Consider the following 25,591-nt stretch of genomic DNA (forward strand, 5'->3'; position numbering starts at 1 on the left):
GAGAGTTCTAGTGAGCAGGAAAAACAATTACATTGTCTTTGTCAAAAATTTTGAGCTAAGGCTCTGGTATAATAAGGCGCATGATGACTGCCAACCACCATAAAATGTTTTTATGTTGTTACAAAAGTAACAACTGCAATAAGACAAAATAAAAATTGTGTGTGTAAAAACAGTGTACGGGAGGAACTCTTGTCTAGCACCGACTACCACGTGTTACTGGTAATTTATCATGTGCCGCCAAAGAATTCCATCTTAGTTCGTCATTCCCCTAAGACGGCTACGTACAGGGTTCCGGCGCATATATACGTGTATTGTGACATAAGAGTCGCGCGAGATGAGAATTCTGACGTCTGGATTAGCTATCCGGCTGGAGTCAAGAAGCTAGACGTTAACGGCGCTGCGGGACTTTTAAATAACGATCCGGGACCGTGGGCTGTGTTAAGAAAATCGGAATTGTTAGGCGATATGGAGGTATGGTACAGAGCAAAGTTAAAGCAACTTTATGAAGTGTATTGTTGTTTGCGCGGGTTATAGTTATTTCTCTGGAAAAAAAAAGCATCCCGTTTAGAATTTACAGCAATTAAACTCTTTGAGGAGTTCTATGCTTGCAAATTATTGATATGCTCTAAACAGAAACATACCTAATAATTAACTGTGTCTGAAATGTGTTTGGAGTGCTGTCCAATATAGATAAATAGATATATAATCTGTGTGTATATTCATATACAGAAATATTATATACCTGACATTTTACTGGCTTGTAAAAATGGTGTGATGCCAATGTTATTAAAGGATAAAGAAATATATAATCACCATTGGGTGCCAAAATGTTAGCACCCCCTTAGTGTATATAATCTCATACCTGAGACCATTCCTATGCCAGTATGTCTGTTTGCTGAAAACTGCACCAACTCTGAGCAAGACTGTAGGTGCGCAATGACGCCATCTTCATCTTCTTCCTTTCTTTATGGATTTTCACTCTATTGCACATGTGCACCCAGCCTGACCTGCAGGTATGATTAAAGAAGTGGGAGAAGATTGTGATGTGGTACACCTACGTAAGTGCCCTGGCCTGATGCAGTTTTCAGATAACTGTAACACTGGCCTTAAGCGTCCCCCCCAACTTTCCTTCTCTATTAATTGGGGAGGAAAAAGTTTAAAATTTATTTAGGCCAGTGTTTTTTTCTTAATTTCTCTTGCGAGCTATGCACCCAGAACTTCAGGTTTACTAGTACAGATACAGCCTAAGATTCCGAGCCATACATCCAAACTTGCAGACAGCTACTGTTCAAATTTTCAATATATTGGGCTATGTCTATGGGGATAGACAAACCAGGGAGATTGTTAGAACTTAAAGGAGAAATCAACCTGTGGGGAAAAAACCCCGTACCCCCCCCCCCAGGTAGACCTCCCTCCTCCCCCTGGGGAGATGCCCTATACTCAATACTTACCCCTTGATGCAGATTCTTCCATCTAATTTGTACGTGTCCATCTTCCGGCTCCTCTGTAAGCTGACTGAGAGATCATATTTCTGTGCATGGGCAGTTGGAGCAGTTTGCCGATTTGCGACAACTACGAATGCGCAGAATTACACGGAAATTGTCGACCTCTCAGTCAGCTTACAGAGGAGCCGGAAGATGGACGCGTGGAACTTCGCTCGAAGAATCTGTGGTGAGGGGTAAGTATGGAGTATGGGGCACTTCCCGGGGGGGGGGGAGTTAACCTGGGGGGAGAAGGGAAGGAGGGGTTTTTCCCCACAGGTTGATTTCTCCTTTAAAGGGATTCAGTTGTGGTATTTATGGTATAGTTTTAATACTATATTCCACTGCATAGAATGCTGGTAATTCATTTTAATTTTAAATTGCTCAACTTCTGGACACCTTTTTTCATTTCAGATAGTACACCAGACATAGACTGTTTTTGACCTTCCCCTTTAATTTCTAATGTTTAGTTTCATTTGTCACCTTCCCCTTTTTCCATGTAGGAAATCTATGAGGGGGATCACCAACTCTGCACTATTCTAATAACTTTATTTGATATGTTTCTTGGCTTTGGCCGTGCTCAGCATAATTTCCCAGCTGTTAGAATTGAGATAAATATATCAACTAATGTAGCATATTGTAATTGTTCAGAGTCTGCACCTGGATCACTGAGCTGCTAGAGTGAAACAGAAAAATGTTGCGTTAAACTTTAATGTCTCTATTTCTCTTACTTGGGTGTGGTTTATTTTCACTGTTAAATCTTATCACTTTTCCCTCTCAGTTGCACCTGGTTTATATGAGAGCTGCTACTTAGAAGCTGAAACTTTAAGGGATACTGTCATGGGAAATTTTTTTTTTTCATAATGAATCCATCAATAGCGCTGTTCCAGCAGAATTCTGCACTGAAATCCAATTCTCAAAAGAGCAAACAGATTTTTTTATATTCAATTTTGAAATCTGAGATGGGGCTAGACATTTTGTCAATTTCCCAGCTGCCCCTGGTCATGTGACTTGTGCCTGCACCTTAGGAGAGAAATGCTTTCTGGCAGGCTGCTGTTTTTCCTTCTCAATGTAACTGAATGTGTCTCAGTGGGACATGGGTTTTTACTATTGAGTGCTGTTCTTAGATCTACCAGGCAGCTGTTATCTTGTGTTAGGGAGCTGTTATCTGGTTACTTTCCCATTGTTCTTTTGTTTGGCTGCTGTGGGGGGAAAAGGGAGGGGGTGATATCACTCCAACTTGCAGTACAGCAGTAAAGAGTGATTGAAGTTTATCAGAGCACAAGTCACATGACTTGGGGCAGCTGGGAAATTGACAGTGCTAAATACATTTGCATAGGGATTATAAGGGCATCTTTATATGGGCATCTTTAAATGGGCTTTGACTGTTTGGTGCAGCAAAATACAAATGTGCTTAATTTTATTTATGCTTGCACTCATTTTTTTCAATTTATTGGGCTATGGGGGTAGACAAACAAGGGAGATTGTTAGAATTTAAAGGGACTCTTGTGATATTTATGGTATATAATAATATATTCAACTACAGCATGCAATTAATTTTAATTGCGTACATTGATAATAATTAATTTTAAATTGTTCAACTTCTGAACACATTTTTTTCAGTTCAGTTGTTTTTAGATAGTATACCAGACAGACTGTTTTTACAATTACTTTCTATTCTAAGTGGTGGCTTACATTTGTGTTAACTTTTAGTATTTTAAAGAACAGGGGTCCCCAACCCTTTTTACTTGTGAGCCACATTCAAATGTAAAAAGAGTTGGGGAGCAACACCTTGGGTGCCAAATAAGGGCTATGATTGACTGTTTGGTAGCCTCTATATGGACTGATAGCATGTAGGAGCCTCTGTTTAGCAGTACACCTGGGTTTTTTGCAACCAATACTTGCCTCTAAGTCAGGAATTCAAAAATAAGTACCTGCTTTTAGGTGAATAGGAGCAATACCCAAGGGTTTGGTGAGCAAGCCACTGGTTAGGGACAACGGTTATAGAATTTCCTAATTCTGTCAACTTTGCAATTGGTCTTTTTTTATATAGTGTTTTTTTTGTTTTTTATTTGCTCCTTCTGCAAAAAATAGATTGACGACCAATTGCAAATTGTCACTGAATATACCTGATTGCATCATACTAAAAGTTAATTTAAAGGTGACCGTCCCCCTTTAATTTCTAATGTTTAGTTTTATTTGTCACCTTCTCCATTCTCCTAGGTTTGTTGCATCTGAAGCATACTTAGTTTTCTTTCTTATGTGGCATTGTATTTGCGACCTTAAGGACTGCCAGGTATTTGTCAATTGTCAATAGCTTGCTTACTCCTTCTACTGAAAGCTATTTTTGGTGTGGAAATGTTCAGGAGCCTTCTTGCCTGTGTTTGACTCAAACCCCCTGAACCAGTTTTTTCCTTTTGGTGGTTTCAAGATGAATTCTTTAGCCTCCATAATTTTGTCAGGTCTTTCAAGATCATTTCTTAATAGACCTCCACTCAAAACGTGCTTATTTGAAGTTCCAGTTTACGAACCAGGAAGAAAGTGTTTGCTGTGGGGAATTAGCATGTACAGTTTATGTGCATACCTTTTGGCTTTTTCACTTCTCCCAGATTATTCTGTTGTTTGACTACAACAGAGAGTCTGGTCCCACTTTCACTTGAGAAAATCTCAAACCGTGAAACAGGTGTTGTCCCTAGCCAGTCAAACCAAGGTTTATATTAATATGTGCATGTCCGTGCTGGGTCTGATGTATTCTGCTATCCAAATGGCAAGGTGGCATTTGAGGCCCCTTAAAAAATTTATCATATCATGGTATCTTTGTCCCTTGAATTTGAATTGTCTCCTCACCTTTCAGAAGACCTGAAGTTAAGTGGTGGTTATGTTCAAAGAGTCTGTATCAGGGACAGATCTGAATCGCAAATGTTGGAAATTCTTTTCAAGTAATCCTTGCAGGTCTTCAATTGGGGGTAGATGCTTTACTTCAGGATTGGAGCGAGATATTCACCTATGTGTTTTCTCCCTTCTCTATGACATGGAGACTGCCCAAAAAGATGGATTGGGAGAGGTTCCTAGTAGTAACCATAATTTCTCATTGACGAGATGTCCTTGGTGCGCGCTGTTATGACATTGGCTGATGGACATGCCCATGAGACTTCCAGTCTGGCAGAATCTACTTGCACGAGGGCCACTCTACTCTGAGGATGTGTGGCATATGTACTTGATGGCCTCAAAATTGAAAGGCAAAAGTCGTTGAAGAGGGATTGTCAAGATGAGCTTGTATCTTAACTGTTAAAATCCAGGAAAGCCTCTACCTCTGCACAGCTATATTATGTGTGGAAATGCTTTACACTCTTTGCCCTCCTTGAAATCCTGATTATAATTTGGTAATTTAGTTCATGTTCTCAGTGTACTAGAAGGGATACAACCATAGTACCAATAGGCTATTCAGATTCCCACAGAGTAAGTTTCAGGACAGTAAAAGTCTTGAAAAATGGCTTTTATCTCCACTGGCAGCAAACAGGTTAAACAAAGGCAGTTTTCTTTCAAAAACTGTGAACAAAAATTACTTTCAGCACCAATATTAGTTATATTATATATATTAGCATAATTATAGATCTCAATGTAGGTGGCTGTGTGCACAGGCACATAGGTTCCCAGACATCTTTCTGTCTCCCCCAGGCAGAGCCCCTGAGAGACTGGGTTTTAAGGGCTACTGATAAGCCACCTGAGGCGAATCACACCCAGCCGGTCAGCCTGTAGCACTTCACTCTGCTACATATGCCTTGAAATGTTGTAAGTAGAAATCACATTAGCAGTTCGTTTACTCTCCGCAAATATCATAGTATGTGTGTTTAGTTTTTGGCTAAAACTAATCTTGCAGTTCTGTGCATATTTTGAAGATTGTTCTACCATTATTTTGCCTAGAACCCAAGTCTGAGCAAGAGAGGCTCTACCATACTCCGTATTTGGTTTGGGCTATTTCCCGTTATCAAGAGCATACTAGGTTATGGTACATGACTCCATCTAAAGTGGTGGTTAGCCAGTGGATTGTCACCTGTATTGTTTTAGCATACCAATTGGCAGGCAGGGAGGTCTCAAAGGCCTTTACAGCATGTTCTACCAGGGCAATGGTGGGCCGCCAGAGGCCATCTGTGAAGCGGCAAGATGGACTTTGACATCTTCCTTTTTGCGGCATTGCACACATGATATTCTGCATTTCCATGAGGCGAGATTTGGGAGGAAAATTATTAAGTCATTCATTGAATGTCCTCTAATACTGTACATTCTATGCAGCCTCTGCTGTCCCCCATTTTCTAGCTTGGGTAGATCCCAATGTTGGTGATTTGGAAATAGAGAAATTTCCTTACAATAATTTCTATTTAAGCAAGTCACTCTTAATGCCAGCAACCTCCCTCCCTACATTTTAGCTTTGTTACTAAGACTATGGGGCTAGGGAGTGGAGGCCTATATGTCGTCGCGCTACAGGCCTGTAAAATTTAGTAAAGCAGGCCAAGGTATCCTGAAAAACCATTTCTACCAGAAACACAGTTAACAGGCCTCTGCTTGGTAAGGGCTGGAATCAACATTGTGTAAAGGAATCACAATCTGTACTGCCTTCTTCCAAAGGTGGCCATACACGGGCCGATAAAAGCTGCCGACAGACCGAGTCGGCAGCTTATTGGCCCATGTATGGGGCCCCCAACGGGCTTCCCCGATCGAGATCTGGACGAAAGTCGGCCAGATTTCGATCAGATGGGACAAAAAATCCCAGTTGATGCGGTCCCGCGATCTGACCGCCCGTTCCCATTCGTTAGGATCCGATAAGTTTTATAAAAGTAAATATAACATTTAATACGTTTTACTTTGATGCTCTAAATGACCCTAGCCCGAAGGTGTGTACTTGTGAGCCTTAGCCCTCTGCATGCTGAATATAAATGTTAGTTAACCCTTTAGTGGATGTGGAATCATGTGTGTGTTGTATAACAACTGAAAGTATCTCTCCAGATTGGTAGCAGCAAGTTTTGTGGGTGTTGTTTGCTGTTTAGGGTGGTTTTGAGGTAGTCTAACCTGTGTGCAAGGTGAGTGAAAGACTAGGTGTGGCTATCAGGGGTTGCTAGCTCAAAGTAACAAGCAGCTGGAAGTGCAATAATCAGTGACTTGCTTTAACCTTTTCGTGTCCAGTGACCTAGAAGGCTGGGTATTGCCCAATATTGATGAATGAAGCCATAAAGAGTTACTTGGAAATAGAATTTCAGTAAACAAATACAATTTTAGAAAGTTTGGGAATCCCTCTTAATTCTTTGGAGTTTTGCTTATCATTGGTTGAGCTTGAAGTACCACCTTCATTTTAATAAAGCACATGCCTTATGGAAACGGTAGTATTTCAGCAGTGACATAAAGTTTATTGGATTAACAGAAAGTATGCATCATCACAAAATGGACACCCCAACAGAGATATTACAGCAATACTTAGTTGAGCCTACTTTTGCAAATGTAACAGCCTCTAGACGCCGCCTAAAGCCTTTGATGAGATTCTGGATGGTGGAATTTTTGACCAATTTGTTGGCTTCTGAGCATGGACAGCCTGCATCAAATCATCCCATAGATTTTCGATGATATTAAAGTCATGGTACTGTGATGGCCATTCCAGAATATTGTTCTTCTCCCTCTGCATAAATACCTTTGTAGAGTTACAAAGTGTGTTTAGGGTCATTGTTTTGTTGGAATATCCAATCCCTGCGTAACTTCAAATTTGTGATTGACACTTGAACATTATTCTGAATAATTTGTTGAGATTCAGTTGAATTCATCCAACCCTCAACTTTAACAAGGGCCCCAGTCCCTGAACTAGCCACACAGCTCCACAGCATGATGGAACCTCCATCAACTTTGACAGTAGGTAGCGGGTGTTTTTCTTGGAATGTCGTGTTCTTCTCCATGCAAAGCACTTTTTGTTATGACCAAATAACTCAAGTGTCTCATTAGTTCAAAGCACTTTGTTCCAAAATTACTGTGGCTTGTCTAAATGAACTTTTGCATACAACAAGCGACTCTGTGGCGTGAGTGCAGAAAGGGCTTCTTTCTCATCACCCTGCCATACAGTTGTTTACCTCTTTGGAGGTGATCTTTGGGTTGTCTGTAGCCATTCTCACAATCCACCGCATGGACGGCTCCTGAATTTTTCTTGGCCTGCCAGACCTGTGTTTTACAGCAACTGTGCATGTGGCCTTCCATTTCCTGATTACATTCCTTACAGCTGAAACTGACGTTTTAAACCTCTGAGATAGCTTTTTGTAGCCTTCCCCAAAACCATGATACTGAACAATCTTTGTTTTCAGATCATTTGAGAGTTTCTTTGAGGATCCTATGCTGTCACTCTTCAGAGGAGAGTCAAACAGAAGCACAACTTGGGGGGGGGGGGGTTATATGTAGGGTAGGGTTTTTCTTTATTAAGGGTTTGCTTCTTTAAGATACGTCCTTCAGAGAGCCAAAGGGGAGAGAACCTTTGTTACTTCATGCTGGACTGAAGGCGGTGTGATCTTCCATAGCTACAAATGTAAATGGTACTCCAGGCTAATAAAGAATGGTACAGTCTCCAGCCCAGAATCAGTGATCATACAGATCCTATGCTCCCTAGCATCTAAGCCAGTGATCCCCAACCAGTAGCTCGTGAGCAACATGTTGCTCTCCAACACCTTGGATGTTGCTCCCAGTGGCCTCAAAGCAGGTGCTTATTTTTGAATTCCAGGCTTGCAGGCAAGTTTTGGTTGTATAAAAATCAGGTGTACTGCCAAACAAAACCTCAGTGTAGGTTGTCAATCCACATAGGGGCTACCAAATGGCCAATCAACAGCACTTATTTGGCACCCCAAGAACATTTTTCATGCTTGTGTTGCTCCCCAACTCCTTTTACTTCTGAATGTTACTCAAGGCTTCAAAAGGTTGGGGATCCCTGATTCTAAGCTATGTCAAAGTGACTGTATGTGTGCCCCAGGCTGTGCTGAGGGAGCATTGGGGGCAGTTTTACAGAAAAGAAATTTGTCACCTTTCCTACTTGGTAATACTGACATGTACCTATCTGTTTTATGAATGTGTCAGTATAGATTAGGGCATTACATTTTTCAATTAAAAACTGAATAAAAATAGTAAATATTTTTTAATAGTTTAAAAGTTAACTATTTGCATTTACTCTACCATGTGTGGCACATCAGAGATGGAAGGAATGGAAAAAAAAAGTCAGTGGGAAATAAACTAATTTTTTAAAATCAATACTAAAAAGTTTTTGAGTGCGTGGCTCCATAAATATACACATCATTGTTGCTGGGTCTCAAATGTGCTTAATCTCCATTGTTTCACAGATGTCTCACCTCAAACAAGTCGTGGCTGCATTAAACCTGCTTAAAAATTTTTGTGCCAATATAGAGGCCTATTTAGCCTGATGGAATACAGCTTCATCCAGGCTACTTTTCAGACTATCTTTTATCTTGTATGATTGATTTGGAAGAAAGCGGATTTAAAAAACTGATTTCTCAACCTGGCAAAAATAGATCTGTTTGGTAATCTGTTGTGGGAAAGTTATATACATATGTTTGAGGTATTATATGTGAGGGGTAACTAAAAATATTGATCTTGATGGATATCCTTCAGTGCATAAACACTGAACATCCAAAAATATATATATTTTTTTTAAACCTAGATTTTTTGCAGTTCAGCTGCTTAAAGGGGAACTATCCCAAAAATGCCTAGACGATGTATTAGAGCTCACTCTATTGAAAACACCAGAAATCATGTTTCTCTATATGCAGGATTTCTGCTAAAGTCAGTTTTTTTTTGTTACATTTTGTTTGCACTGGAATCCGTTATTTTAATTTAGCTCTATTGCATCTGCTAGAAAAGGAAGTCCCCCTAAAAGAGATCTGTTAATGAAAATCTGACACCCAACAGATTTTGAGAAAGGATAGTGAAGATAACTTGACTATCTTATAAACTGTACAGAATCTTTAATCCATTCTATTTAGAAACTTTCTTTTGTGATCCCCTTGAGATTTTTTTTTGTGAGAATGCACTGGCTTTGGCACACCATACATTTTACTTCATATTGTTTACATTTATACCTTTATTTTCAGATAAATATTTTAGATCCACAATCTATTCTTTTGAATAATTTTTGCTGTTTGTTTTTCTTCAGTCTCTAGTTGATGGTGATGGGTTTCCTGACTTGGAGGAAGATGAGGACATTGATCAGTTCAATGATGACACTTTTGGAGCTGGAGCAGTGGGTGAGCGACTGAATCAATATGAAGTGACATGACTACTGATACGACAGATAGGATCATGAGCCAGACAGATTACTACAGTTTTAGCTTTCATGTACTGTGTGCAGCTGAATCAAACAATATTGTAAAAATTAGCCCATATTTTTATTACTGAAGTGAAATTGCAAGTTGGTAAGATTTGCCTGGGTCTCCTAATGCTATAGTGCAGGGGTCCCCAACCTTTTTTTTTACCCGTGAGCCACATGCAAATGTAAAAAGAGTTGGGGAGCAACACAAGCATGTAAAAGTCCTTTGAGGTGCCAAATTAGGGCTGTGATTGGCTATTTGGTAGCCCCTATGTGGACTGGCAGCCTTCAGGAGGCTCTACTTGGCATTATTCTTGGTTTTTATGCAATTAAAACTTGCCTCAAGCCTGGAATTCAAAAATAATCACCTACTTTGAGGCCACTGAGAGCAACATCCAAGGGGTTGGAGAGCAACATGTTGCTCACGAGCTACTGGTTGGGGATCACTGCTATAGTGTCTTGTGTGCTGGATGATTCCAGTGCTAATGATACTAGTGTTTGAATCATTACCTGTGATTTAGAGTCAAAGGAACAGGGCTAATCTGTTAATTGCCAAACTGCAGTCTAATTTAGATTTTTTGAATATGGAAACGTATAAGCACTCTAACATTAGCGCACTGAACCTGCCTTTTACTACAAGTTACATGTGGACAAGTAGGTCCATTTTTTTATTGGTGCTGCTTGATTATTTAAATTAGTGCTGAGTTTTCCTACATTACATGCTGAGCATGGACAGCCTGCTTCAAATCATCCCATAGATTTCCAATGATATTCAAGTCGGGCACTGTGACGGCCATTCCAGAATATTGTACTTTTCCCTCTGCATAAATGCCTTTGTAGATTTCAAAGTGTGTTTAGGGTCATTGTCTTGTTGGAATATCCAACCCCTGTGTAACTTCAACTTTGTGATTGACGCTTGAACATTATTCTGAATAATTTGTTGAGATTCAGTTGAATTCATCCAACCCTCAACTTTAACAAGGGCCCCAGTCCCTGAACTAGCCACACGGCTCCACAGCATGATGGAACCTCCATCAACTTTGACAGTAGGTAGCGGGTGTTTTTCTTGGAATGTGGTGTTCTTCTCCATGCAAAGCACTTTTTGTTATGACCAAATAACTCAGTCGGGCACTGTGACGGCCATTCCAGAATATTGTACTTTCCCTCTGCATAAATGCCTTTGTAGATTTCAAAGTGTGTTTAGGGTCATTGTCTTGTTGGAATATCCAACCCCTGTGTAACTTCAACTTTGTGACTGATGCTTTAACATTATCCTGAAAAATTTGTTGATATTGGTTGAATTTATCTGACCCTCGACTTTAACATGGGTCCCAGTCCCTGAATTAGCCAAACTGCCCCACAGCATGATGGAACCTCCACCAAATTGGACAGTAGGTAGTAGGTGTTTTTCTTGAATGCCATGCAAAGGGCTATTTGTTATGACCAAATAACCAAATTTTTGTCTCCTCAGTCCAAAGCCCTTTGTTCCAAAATGACTGTGGCTTCTCTAAATGAGCTATTGCATACAACCAGCGACTCTTTTTGGCGTGAGTGCAGAAAGGGCTTCTTTCTCATCATCGTGCCATATAGTTGTTCTTTGTGCAAATTGTGCTGAATTATAGAACGATGTACAGATACACTATCTGCAGCAAGATGTTTTTGGAGGTGATCTTTGGGTTGTCTGTAACCATTCTCACAATCCTCCGCAAATGCCGCTCCTGTATTTTTCTTGGCCTACCAGACCTGTGTTTTACAGCAACTGTGCCCGTGGCCTTCCATTTCCTGATTACATTACTTTTAGTTGAATCTGACAGTTTAAACCTCTTAGCTTTTTGTAGCCTTCCCCTAAACCATGACACTGAACAATCTTGTTTTTGTTTCAGCCAGTTTTTCAGAATGGATTTAATTTCATACAACTGAATACTGCTTCACAAAAAATCTTTGTTCAGAAAACACCCCAGATGTTCCTGGGAAATGAAAGACATATATCACTGTTCTCTTTTTTTTGTTGAAAGTGGAGTAAATTATTATGCAGGCTGAGAGGGATTCCCAAACTTTTTCACATGACTGTATTTAGGCTATGTTACATTGCTACTCTTTAACATGTGAGATAAAATGTTGCTAAGTGCAATCCTTGAAGTGATTATCATATTTTATAATCACTGGGGCTCATATAACAATGTTGGACAAATTAGATAAGTAACTCATAGTGACCAGCCGCTGATTAACTTTTTTCACGTACCTGCAGGTAAAACCATAAATGCAGAAATTCATTTTGTTTCCAGGGATTAATGACCAGGTACTGTCCAGACAGGCTTAGGTTGTCCTGATACCGCCTTCTTCTGACCCTTTCAAATACGGGTCACTGACCCCCATCTAAAGAAAAAATTCTCTGTAAAGCTACACATTTATAATTACTGCTAGTTTTGATTACTCCTCTTTCTTTTCAGGGCCTCTCCTATTCATATTCCAGTGTCTTATGTAAATTGATGTATAGTTGCTAGGATAATTTGGACCCTATCAACCAGATTGCTAAAATTGCAAACTTAAGAACTGCTTAATAAAAAGCTAGATAATTCAAAAACCAGAATATCACTCTCTACATCATAATAAAAGTTAAAGGGGTTGTCCACCTTTGAGTTAAGTGGAGAACTGTTGGAAATAGTTAAAGGGAATCTGTCGTCATTTTAAAAAAAAAAATTTTTGCATTTTTATAAAAAACACACATCCATAAACACTGTCTGGCAAATAAAATGTTAATCCACAAATCCATGCATAAGTTATTTTAGTTTGTATTTTGTCATGGGGGCTTCCATTTCTGCTCATTACAAATTCATCCTGTGCTGCTCTAACAGCAGGCACAGCATTACCTGTGTGCTTGGAGGCAGCCACTCTGTAATGAAAAGCCAGGTCGCACTACGACATGAGAATCTAGCTGTACACTCCCCCTCCCCTCTCTGCCCATGCATGTGATGTCTGGAGGAGAGCGGTCACATGGTTTGCAGTGAAGCAATTACTTTCACTTTCCTACGTCCTGCCTTCTCTACAGCTAGCAGCCCCTCCTCCCACAGATGACTATCAAAGCTCCTGCCGTTCTGTAAGTTTGATCTCTGCATTCCTTTGGAGGGGGGAACTTTCTCTCCTTGCTGCCTTCCTAGTTTGTTTTACTGGTTACTAGATGAGGTAAAGGAGCTGTGAGTTCCCTCTGCTATCCACCTCACACAGACCTTGCTCCTTTCCTGCCTGCAATACTTCTTTTTACATTAACTACTTACGGCATCCTTTTCATGAGCTATTTTAACCCTTCCTAGACTTCCTCTTAAGGGTAAGGCCACACTAAGCGATAGCGCGGCGATTTGACTCGCCGCGACTTTTCGCCGCGACTTTTAAACGGCAATCGCTGGCGAAACTTTGGCGCTGGCGTCTATGGGGAATCGCTGCGTAAAAACACACGCGGCGATCTTTTTTCTATTGTCGCTTGAAATCGCCTCGCTAGGCGATTTCGAGCGACAATAGAAAAAAGATCGCCGCGTGTGTTTTTACGCTGGCGATTTTGCGCGATTCCCCATAGACGCCAGCGCCAAAGTTTCGCCAGCGATTGCGGATTAAATGTCGCGGCGAAAAGTCGCCGCGAGTCAAATCGCCGCGCTATCGCTTAGTGTGGCCTTACCCTAAAGAGAGAGAGAGAGAGATTTTAAACGTAAGTGGGGGCAGTGATCACAGGACTATCTTATTTCAGTCCTTCTGAAGTGGTTTCAGTGAGAGCTTATCTTGATTCCTGCCTATTGTTCAATTGACAGGCTCAGCAGACAAGGCTCTATTTACATTACAGCAGCTTGTAGGCGGGAGGGGTAATGACATCACGCCAACCTGCAGTAAAGTGTGACTGAAGTTTATCAGAGCACAAGTCACATGACCTCAGGGCAGCTGGGAAATGTCAAAATATCTAGCCCCATAGCAAATTTTAAAATTAGATATAAAAAAAATCCATTTCTTGTTTTGAAAAACGGATTTCAATGCAGGAACATCAGGAACTGATACATTTTGTAAAATACATGTTTTTCCACGACGGTATCCCTTTAATTAAAAAAAAAAAAAAAACTGGCAACAGTTGTGACATTTGGTTGGACAGCTGTACTTTGTGAACCACACTTTCCATTTCTGTGATAAGTTAAATATTTTACTAAGCCGACATTTAAACATGTTTAGGTTATTATTTAGAACTTCTGAGCATTCTGATTCAAGTAGAATTAAGATCTAGGATTGCCTCCTTTATATTTATCTTTTTTCCCTATTAATAACATTGGGATTACCGGCCAAGTGGCAACCCTAGCTGCATCCTACATTGTAGTACCAGTGATCTCATAGCTATTTTATTAAAATATTCTTTTGCATTTCTACAAGATCCCTTTTCCCCACCTAAAGATATCAGAACGGTGACATCCTAGACATGTTATCAAACTCTCTGGGATGCTGTGATCTGCTGCCTTTCTCCTATTAAGTTTTGCTTATTGACACAGGGTTACCCTAGTGCTACTGCCACTTCTGAACCAGCTGGTAGCTCCAGGGTTCCCATATTGGGCTGCATTAATCACCACAGAGCAGCTGCACCGAAGCAATAGAGCACACACGTCTTTTTTTTTAAGTCATGTGTTGATCGCAAGCTGAAAACTGCAGTTCATTTCAGCTAGTTCCTTGCCTAGCGTAAAGCTCTGCTTTTCTCTTCTTAGCTCTCCTTTTCTCTTTGACTGTGAAGACTGTTACAGAGGTGTCTACTGTGCATGTTTGTACTACTCCAATGGAAATCAATCAAGCATGTACAGCAGGAGCCTCTTCAAGATCTGAGCTTTTAAATAAGAGGGTGGAGCTTAATGCTAGACCTGGCTACAGCTGGATTGCTTGTGATTTAGAAACCATGAGACTGAATGCAGATAGAACTGTATGTTATTCTGGGCACTGTAGAGTAATTTTAAAAAGTTTTTTGTGTGTGTGTAAGTTGAAGCACAACTGCGTCAATTTTTGTTGCATCATGCTGGAATTGCACTTAGCCCACAGCACCTTTTGTTTTAAGGCCAGTTATTTTCAATACTTTAAGATGCATATAATTTTGTTTGCTCTGTTAACCATAGGGTTGCCAGGTGTCCATTTTCACCCGGTCAGCCCAGTTTTTTTATTTCACTTTCATATATATTGCAAAGCTCTTGACTAATATGACTTCTTTGGAGGGAAAAAAATCACAGTTGATGATGCATTCATTAATCAATTGTTTAATTCTACTGTAAAAAATACTTTCTGCGTAGATGATGATTGGCGAGAAGAACATGAACGCTTGGCAGAAATGGAGGAAAAGTTACCCGCTACCCACATTCTGGCTAGAGTCACTTCTTCCCCAATTAATGACCTACTGGGGGACCAGCAGGAGGAACTGGAGCAGAGTTTAAACCAGCTGGTGAGGGAGAATGAGGAACCAGCCCTGCCACAGGGTTCACTTACACAGGTCAGACCTCAAAATAGTAATTTGTTTCCCCCAACCTACTGCACAATTTATTTTTATCTGCTTGTGATTGACTAGTGTCAATAGAAGTTAATACTTCTAATCTAGGTATAGGCATAGTATAGAAGAATGTATTCTTAATTTGTGGCCTATGTATTAATTGAGTGGGCTTTGTATTAACCAATATCCTGATATAGCATAGTGGTTTAATGTAGTAAAATAGGTGTGTTAATATGCCATTCATATGCGAAACTCCTTTGGGTCTTAAGTCAATAGTATTTGCTCCCTGTGTAATTGTATGTAAAAGGAAAAATCTTTTGATATACAATTTTATGGATGTGGATAGAAATCTGCCCATTTTGTGAGCCTGATGTATTCACTATTGTATTAACTATTAAAAAGCTGGTAAATCTGTGTGAACCTTTTAGTAACATGTTTAAGAGGGGAAATTGAGTATTCATGGATATGTACTAATGTAGCTGTATTACTGTATATTAATATTGTTTCGTTTTTATCTGGGGCCTTCTGGAGTGAACTCTTAAGGTGGCCATAGACGTAACAATCCCGATCGTTCTTGGAAAAGATCTTTCCAAGAAAGATCGTTCGTTTCAATACACCCGTGTAGAGCTGAATCGTCAGATATAAAGGTAGAAACAATAGAATTCTACCTGTATCTGACTATTCAGCACTAACAATGGCCGATATTTGGGTGCCCTCAAAAGCTACCGATCAAAATTTTGATTGATGAGCTGATATCAAAATCTTCTGCTGATATCTGTCAGCTCTTTTTCCACCATACACGCACAGACTATGGTACGAAAATTTAGTTTTGTACGGTGATATCTGTGCGTCTATGGCCACCTTTAGACAATACATTAACAAATCTATTTATTTTGCTCATGTTGTTTTTAAAAATTTGGATAAAATGGAGTCTATGAGAGCCATTCCACAATTCGGAGCTTTCTGGATAACGGGTTTCCGGATAACTGATCCCATACCTGTACATACAAATCTATATATATTTTTTTTTGTATCACCCACAACTTCTGTTGATTTCTAAAGTCAGTGGGAGGTAGGTGGCAGTTTCATGAACATACTTCCTGGCTAATACACAATGACAGGCAAAGATTGAGTGTCATCTGTGGAAACCCTGCATCTATTTGAATTCATTATGAAAAAAAGTTAAAATTCCTGTATTGCATGTAAAGTTTCTTTTTTTTTCTTCTTTCTTTTAGTTTTCTGCTGGCATGAATTCCAGCATCTGGGACACATCCAGAACAATAAGACCTATCAGAGGGCCGCTACTTATGGAGGTATACACAAACTAAAGGGATACTGTTTGCAACATATTCATAAAAAAGAGGAACTATCCAGAAAATCAATTGCCCAGTTGGACAGATATGACGAAAATAATAATATTCTCAAATATATGTAACAACACTTCTGTAAAAAGATATAGGCTTTTAGTAATTAAAAAGTAAACCTTGCAGTCCTTATAGATGATAAACTTGGCTGTAGCAAGCAATGCCAGTCAGCAGCATCAAGGGCAAATAAGGTATTGAGCTGTACTAAAAGGGGCGTTGATTCCTGGCAGGAAGCGGTCATTCTTCCACTTTATAGAGGACTGGTAAGGCCACATCCAGAATATGCTGTACAGTTTTGGTCTCCCATCACTCAGGACAGGGCATTATTGTATTAGAGAAGGTCCAGAGAAGAGTAACTAAGCTGGTAAAAGGCATGGGAAATCTTGACTATGAGGAAAGACTGGACAAAATGGGGATGTTCACGCTGGAGAAGAGGCGCTTAAGGGGTGATATAACTATGTATAAATATATAAGGGGATCATATTATAATCCCTCTAATGCTTTATTTACCAGTAGGTCTTTCCAGCATTCTGATTAGAAGAAAAGAGGTTCCGCCTAAATATTCGGAAGGGGTTTTTTACAGTGAGCTGTGGCGATGTGGAATTCTCTCCCTAAATCAGTTTTACTGGCTGATACATTAGATAGCTTTAAGAAGGGGTTGGATGGCTTTTTAGCAAGTGAGGATACAGGGTTATGGAAAATAGTTTATAGTACAGGTTCATCCAGGGACTAGTCCGATTGCCATTTTGGAGTCAGGAAGGAATTTTTTCCCCTTCTGAGGCAAATTGGAGAGGATTCAGATGGGGTTTTTTGCCTTCCTCTGGGTCAACTGGCAGTTAGGTAGGTTAAAAAAAAAAGTTAAAAGGTTGAACTTGATGGACGTGTGTGTGTTTTTTCAACCTAGCTTACAATGTTACTATGTAAATGTCTAAAAAAAAAAAATATAAACACATATATAAGAAGCATTATTTTTATTTTTTTAAGGTAAATTTTTATTGGTTTTAACAACACAAACTGACAAGTACAATACAATATCTGGTAGCGTGAAATTTGATTGGTGTCCGATCTAGTGCAAACACATACAGACAGGAGAAAAGTCACCCAGGGTTACAATTGTTGGTGTAGATATGGATGTTGCTAATGGTATAAATCAGGTTGCATCTAATTTAGGGTGATGATTTAGGTATCCAGGTGGTCCAGTCCCCCCCAAATCTTGCCAAATTTATCATAAGTCCCTCTTGTCTCGTAGGTTCATTTTAGGAGGAAGGCTGTTGTCTATCAACCAGAAGGTTAGGGTGGGGAGGGTTCTCCCCAGCCAGTGTGTAACCACATTTTTCTTGGCATAAAACATAAGTGTACGTAACTGGATTCTGGCTGCATTAGTGAGCAGTAACTCATCTATCACCCCTAGCAAGCAGACTTTTGGGTTCACCATTTGTGGCGTGCCTAGTTTGTTCTCTAAGGTCTCCATTACTTTGGATCATAAGTCTAAAATGGGGTGGACAGGACCAGGCCATATGGAGAAAGTTGTCTCCAGGAGAATTTCACCGTGGGCAGAGATCAACTTGTCTCCTACCAAATTTCCAATTTGAGATTAGGAAAGTATAGGGATTGTCTGTAGCTTCCTCCCACAGGTGGTAAGCTTGGTCAAAAGGTTGTTTGATTCTTCCCAGAATCTCTCTATATAGAAACATAGAGTATAGAAACAAGTTTGGCTAAGGATGGGGAGTAGAGAGCATCCTCTGTAGGGGACACTGTAGGGGAGAGCGTATGAAACTGAGCTTGAAATTGCTGTCCGAGTTCGAGGTGCTGGTAGATCTGTACCTTTTGGCCCGAGACTTTCCTTTTCAACTCAGGAAACTCAGGGCCAGACATCAGGTCAGAGTTTTTTAATGTCCAATCGTGGCCAGTAGAGGAAATCTTGTAGTTCTTTTACCTGGGGTAAGAGAGAGTTGGCCCAGAGTGGGAGGTGGGGTGACAGAGGTGGCCATGGGGAGTTTAAGATTTTCATAGCTGCAATCCATGCTTTGTGTGGGGTCAATAAAGTGTCCGGTAAAATAGTCATATCTGAGTGCTGTCTATAGGCATAGATGCTTAGACCCTCAAGTGCTTGAAGTGCTTTGTTAGGGTTGTAGGGGTTGAGGGAGAGGCACCAATGTGATAGATAGAAATAGAAGTGTGGAAGTGCCAGGCCCCCTTTCTCAACAGATGCGAGGAGTATAACTGGCCCAGATGAAGAAGCATTATTTTGTTATGCACGAAAATTTAACTGATTTGGAAAGTCCCATGTCCCTTGTATGCAAGAATACCAAATATGTATTGTTGTATGGAGATTTGTCATATAGATGCAAAACTCCAGCAGTACACTAGCACATTTCAAAAGCACTGCTCCAATAATCTGTGTTTACCCTTGAAAATTATAAATTTTTGGAAAAAACCGATGTTGATGAATCCAAAATAGAATCCAAGTTGCAGTACTTTCCTAAATGTATTCATTTTTATAAAACTATTTATTTTTTTAATCACCTCAAATGTTCGATACCCTATATTCTCTCACTTCTCTCATTTAAATAACTTTGAAAGCACTGAAAATGTTTAATAAATGTTTATTGAAAAGTTGCTTAGAAGTATGTTTTCTGGGTACATTTTTATTTTGGGGTTGACTTGCCCTTTATTGCGTGCGCGAGCATCATCATTTAAAAACTGGCCAGATGCTACATTGTCTTGGTCTACTCATAATTTTGTGCAGATAGGGCTTGGTAGGAACTTGATTTTATATTTTGCTGTGGTGAAGCATGTAAAAATGTAATATGTAGACTGAGGTGCTCGCGTTTGAAAACCAGGCAAAATTTAATGCATCAAGTAACGACCAATCGGCAATTCTTTAACTAATCTGTTCCAGGTTAAAAAAATATATCTGATTGACAGGGTTACTGTACTGAGGCAGGTTTGCCCAATGTTCATAATTAAGCCCCCTGTCTGCCCCAATGTCTCATACTGCACCATAGCAAAATAAAATTTACTATAGAGGAAGTTCTGGTGCAATGTGAAACCTACTGTATTACTAACATCAATTTATACTCCCTGAGGCACACATTCCAGGATAAAGGGAAGAAAAATTCAGGGGATTGCTTAATACAGGCTGCACTGGAGAAGTGCTGCTCAGTGGCAGGCTGCAAGGCAGGCAGTACATACCTGACAAAAGCTGTAATGGGAGCAGTGGAAGAGAATAGTTACTGGCCCAGTTGTATACAACAGGGCTATCTCAATGGAGCAAAACTGCATCAAAGCTTGAGAATATTGCTGTGCATGTGTAATAACAGGTGGCTGAGCCCACCTCTAAATAAATACATTAGTGAAATAATTTGAAATTGTTTTTCAAATTATGTACAGTTTTATGATTTTCACATTATGGCAGAATATCCAGAAAATCTTAAAGGAAAGATGTTTCTCCCAGAAGGCTCTGAAAGGGGGGGGGGAGGGATGTTGTATTCACTTATGCAGAAACCAGTGCAGTGTCTGAAATGAGTCGTCACCTGTAATAAAGGGATGTGGCTAGGAGACGGCTCTTGGTAATCAAATAGTGAGGCAACTGGTGTTGGTAGGAAAGCTGCTGAGAAAAAATAAAATTATATTTTAATTTACTGGGTTGAGTTGCACTAATGATGGCTGAAACAGCCTGTTCTGCCTCTTCCCTTTTAAAAAGGGATTTTCGCTTCTGCCATTTAATTGAGTCCACACACAGTTGTTTTTGGACTTATTGTTGCTTGGAATTCATATTAGCCGGCTGTTTTTACAACACTCTCATTCGCCAGTAACCTGAGAGGCCAACAGCAAAATAATCAGGAAGCTCGGAGTACAGCAAAAAAGCATGAGGAACAGGGATGGGCGAATTTGACCCGTTTCGCTTCGCCAAAAATTTGCCGCCGGCGAAATGTCGCAGACGCCCATTAAAGTCTATGGGCGTCAAAAAAAATGTCGCGCGGCAAAATTATTTTGTCGCGCGTCTTTTTTTTGTCGCACGTCTCCATACAAGTCTATGGGCGTCATTTTTTCGGCGAAACGAGGAGAAAAAATTCGCCCATCCCTAATGAGGAAGGCAATTTAGACCCGATGAAAAAAATGCAAATTAGCACTTACAATTATACTGACACTAAATAAAAAAAAATACTTTTTAAAATATGAATGTACATTAAGGGGCAGATTTATCAAGGGTCGAATTTCGAATTTAAAAAACTTTGAGATTCGAATTAAAAAAGACCAACTAAAATTTGTTTTATTAAATTTTTTTTTTGCGGGTCGGTATTCATCCGAATTCGAATCATGTGAATCTAAGTAATTGTGCATTCGAATTGTGAGATTTGAAGTTTTTTTAAAAAAGAAAACTTAGATTTTTCCACCAATTGACTCCAAATGGTTTCTAGGAGGTCCCCATTAGGCTAAAACAGAAATTTGGCAGGTTTTTAGATGGTGAATGGTCGAAGTCGAATTTTTAAAGACAGCACATGATAAATTTCAATTGTATTTTTTAAATCGAATTTGGACTATTCCCTAGTCGAAGTACACAAAATTAGCTTGAAATTCGATATTTTTTTTTAAATTTTTTTAAATTAGAATTTTCACTTCAATCTTTGAATAATCTGCCCCTAAAAGTTACCCATAGGTCATGTTGATCGTTTTTTGCCGTTTTTGTAAGCAATTATTATTTGAAGTTACCTGACTGTTTTGCCAACCTGACTGTCTCATCTCAGCTGGTCTCATTTCTGGTGTCCATATCTTTAACTGGTCCAATTGCTCAAATTAGTGCACAGATAGAAGCCAGTAAAGTTGCCTTATGACAGCAGCATCACAGCAAACATGCATTTGCAATAACCACCAGTAACGTATTCAACCAGTTTGAATTGACTTGTACAATGCACTGAACATGGAGAAAAGAAGTAAAAGCAGATAACTTTTTTATTAGGCAAGACAGAAAATTTTAGGAAAACTTGGACAGACCCAAGGCTACAAGTCCATCTCCAAGAGACCCTAATGTCCTTGTGTCCACCGTATGTAATGTTTTCAAGAGTTTAGCCATCCATAATTCTGTAGTCAAACTCCCTGGATATTTTGAATTATGCTGAAAAGCCTAGATCACTGTATAGTAGATGAATTTTTTGCAGAGGTGCCAATATTTTTGGACTTAATTGTATATTTGTCAGAACCTGTTTGTATGATGCAAGTTTTAGCAAGCTTATAAAAAAAAAAAAATCACGAGTATCCTAAAAACAAGTGTTTTCTTTGTTTTTTGCAAGGACATGACCCCCCTATCAATTTTGCATGAATATGGATTGGCTACAGTTGCACCTCCTGGTCGAGATGATACAGAAAGGGATGCCTCTGAAAGAGCCTTGCCTCGCCGCTCTACCTCTCCTGTCATTGGAAGTCCGCCAGTACGAGCAGTTCCTATTGGAACACCCCCAAAGCATGGAGCTTCCCCCAATTTTAGTCACACACAGGTATGCTGAGTAAGTGTGCACGTGTGTGCTTATACTCTAGTGTTATAGTAGGGATGCATTGAATCCCCAATTCAGTTCAGAATTAATTTGCCTGCAAATTTTGTTTTGCAGGATTTGCATTTGGCCAATCTGAGTGCATTGTTGAACTGAATTTGAACCCCCGGTTATGGGTTGTTTTTTTTTTTTTTTTTTGTCATTTATCCCCTGACTTAATATTAGTGATGAGCGAATTTATTCGTCAGGTGTGAATTTGTGGTGAATTCCCACGAAAATTCACCGGCGACTACTAAAGGACGCCCATAGATTTTAATAGGTGTTGGCGTCAACTTTGACACCGGCACCCATTTTGTCGCCAGTTTCCAGGAAAATTTGTGAAATTCGTGGCGAGGCGAAATAGGACAAATTCCCCCATCACTACTTGATATCGGAGGGTTTTTTCCTCTCCGTGACTTGGCTAGTTTGCAATTTGGTCTGGTATTCAGCTGGCTCTTTTGTAGTGGACACACACACACACACACACACACACACACACACACACACACACACACTTTTTTTTTTTTTAATTTGCTTATTTTCTTCTGACACTTTCAAGCTTTCACGATGGGGTCACTGACTCCATCTTAAAAACAAATGCTCTTTAAGGCTACAATTTATTGCTACTTTTTATTACTCTTATTTCTATTCAGGCACTCTCCTATTCATATTCCAGACTTTTATTCAAGTCAGTGCATGGTTGCTAGGATAATTTGGGCCTTAGCAACAAATTGGCTGAAATTGCAAACTAGAGAGCTGCTAAATTAAAAAGCTAAATAACTCAAATCACAAATAATGAAACATTAAAATCAATTTCAAATTGTTTCAGAATATCGCTCTCTACATCATTCTAAAAATGAATGCCAAGGTGAACAACCCCTTTAATAGACTCTTTGACCTATACAATTTACTTATGTCTTTGTAAAGCAGCTCTGGAGTGGTCGCCTACTATGTAAACTGTTCTAAAATGATACATTTCTTATCATTGTCCCTGCTGAGCAAAATCCCTGAGCAGAAGTTTCATTAAAGGCTATCTTTTGTTTCATTAAAGGCAGCTGCTATAATTTATAAAATAGTTGTGAATACTGCAGAGATGCTGGAATTTTGCAAAATTGTAACAGTTCAGAATCTGAACCTGGATCACTGATCTGCAAGACTGAAATACCAGAGACGGATCATTAAAATTTCACCTTCCAACACTTTTTCAGTTAGGTTTGTTTTATATAGTTCACCATAAATACAGACTTTTTCCAATTGCCTTTTATTTTCTATGTGACCGTTTTTCTAATATTGAAGTGTGTAAAGTGTAATTGTTGACCTTCTAAAGCAGCTCTGGGAGGGGGGCCGCCAACCCTGTAAACTGTTCTAAATTGATACATTTCTTCTGTTTGTCCCTGCTGAGCAGAATCCCTGAGTTTCATTAAAGGCAGCTGTTAGAATTGATACAATAGTTGCTAATACTCCACAGATGCTGCTGAAAAATGTATCAACTAATTGTTGCAAAATTGTTAGTTTAGAGTCTAAATTACTGAGCTGCCAGACTGAAACACCAGAGACAGGAACATTTCACTATAAACTTTTGAAGACTGATTTTTAAGAAATGGTAAAAAATAAAAAATTGAACTGAAAAAAGTGTTTGGATGGTGAACAACCCATTTAAACATATATTTTGCCAGACACTAAAATATGGAAGGAGGGACTATATATATTTAACAGAGGAAGTATATACAATTATTAGATCTCTCGGTTTTTACAAAATGAACATGAGTGCTTTTTTATTAGTCCTACTTTATAATCTTTTGGTCTGTTTTTTTTGTTTGTTTTTTTTAAACAGTATTTGAGTTACCTGTTTTTAATTGAAATTCATTATTTCATATATTGGTATGTAATGGAGTCATAGAATGTTAATTTATATGGTATATGTTGTAAGAGAGTAGACAATTTTTCAAAACTATCAATTAAAGCACCTACTATCTGCAAGTGAAAACTCTGTGCAAGGTCTGGTATATTAAATAAATCATACACCGTTTCTCCCTTCTAGCGTTGTATTGGTGCAGTGTAGCCTCCCATTTTGAATACCACCCTCATAATGTGCCACTGGGCACTGCATCAGAGGCAGTGTTTTTTTTCCTTTTATACCCATCTTGTTGTATAAATTCTAATTACCGGATTCCTGGTTCATTCTATTTTACTCACATGTCCGAAATGTTAATGTTCAAATGAAAACAATTTTAGTATAAAAACCATACTAAACACATTTTAATTTCCATAGCGATGTAAGGAATGGTTCACTGCATTCTCTCGGGTATCAGATTCTTAAACTTGAAAATCCATTTGGACTCGTACCTTAATAGCATAGTTTCAGACAAATTTTCCACACCACGCTACTGTCCATAGCAGTTGTATTCTTTTGGAAATTTCTGTGAATAAGCATAAAAATATATGAAGATCGAACTTAACAGAATGTATTTTTCTTTAAATAGGTTTTATGTCCTAACCCAATCCACATTCGTGCTTCATCTGCATTCAGTGGTCCTCATGTAAGTTAAACAGTTTGGACTTACTACCTGTCTTTTTCACAACTAGAAAAAATGCTTTTTCACACCAAAATCCACCTGTCTGTTTACTAACAGGCCGATGCTGTGCCTGTCTATGCACAGTGATTTAAGTGGAGTTTGGTGTTTTCTCCACTAGCATAAATATGATGGTGGAGAAAACATCCATATGCACATGGTCTCCAAGGTAATTAAAATGCTCTGTTTCCATCATGGTATGTTTATCAGTCTGTATCTCATATGCATGGTTTAATAATTCTCTTTGCAGAACAACCCGGCTTCCATCCTAAGGCATCCATTCCCTTCTGCCCTATCCCCGCTTCAACGAGCACAGCTCTTAGGAGGGGCTCAGGTAATCCACTAAAACTTTCTTGGTGTCTGTAAATTTTATTGCATATTGCCATGCAATAAGGCTCTACAAAATGTAGTCTTATTTATCAAGAGAGAGACGTTGGACCAGTTAAACATCTAGTACTTGTCCTACTCCTTTCATCCCAAAAGAAGCCAATTTAAACAACATGTTTAGAGTGGTGGCTCCTTATCCAGCACAGTTTCTGCATTTGTATGCGAATCCTTCGGGAAAGATTGAGCGAATACCAATCCGAATCCTAATTTGCATATGCAAATTAGGGGTGGGAATAGGAAAACATTTTTTACTTGTGAGAAAGTCAGGTAATTTCCCTCCCCACCCCTAATTTGCATATGCAAATTAGAATATGGTTCGGGTAGGCAGAAGGATTTGGCGAATCTTGCTGAAAAAGGCCGAATCAATATTTTTTTGGTTTTTTTTATTCTTTCAACAATTGCTTTTAATTGTCATAGCCT

General features: G+C 39.3%; 1 protein-coding gene across 1 annotated transcript in view; it reads left to right on the plus strand.

The window, feature by feature from the left end:
- Nucleotides 1-337: 337 nt before the first annotated feature.
- patl1.L (protein associated with topoisomerase II homolog 1 L homeolog) overlaps nucleotides 338-25,591 on the plus strand; it is a 46,192-nt gene continuing 20,938 nt past the window's right edge. The window contains exons 1-7 of the mRNA XM_018225591.2: nucleotides 338-471; nucleotides 9,670-9,760; nucleotides 15,123-15,319; nucleotides 16,552-16,629; nucleotides 21,975-22,178; nucleotides 24,695-24,751; nucleotides 25,035-25,118. Coding sequence (XP_018081080.1) covers nucleotides 466-471; nucleotides 9,670-9,760; nucleotides 15,123-15,319; nucleotides 16,552-16,629; nucleotides 21,975-22,178; nucleotides 24,695-24,751; nucleotides 25,035-25,118 — 717 coding nt within the window. The 5' untranslated portion in view covers nucleotides 338-465. The remainder of the gene's footprint in view (nucleotides 472-9,669; nucleotides 9,761-15,122; nucleotides 15,320-16,551; nucleotides 16,630-21,974; nucleotides 22,179-24,694; nucleotides 24,752-25,034; nucleotides 25,119-25,591) is intronic.

The sequence above is a fragment of the Xenopus laevis genome, chromosome 7L, assembly GCF_017654675.1.
Source record: "Xenopus laevis strain J_2021 chromosome 7L, Xenopus_laevis_v10.1, whole genome shotgun sequence".
Taxonomy (NCBI): domain Eukaryota; kingdom Metazoa; phylum Chordata; class Amphibia; order Anura; family Pipidae; genus Xenopus; species Xenopus laevis.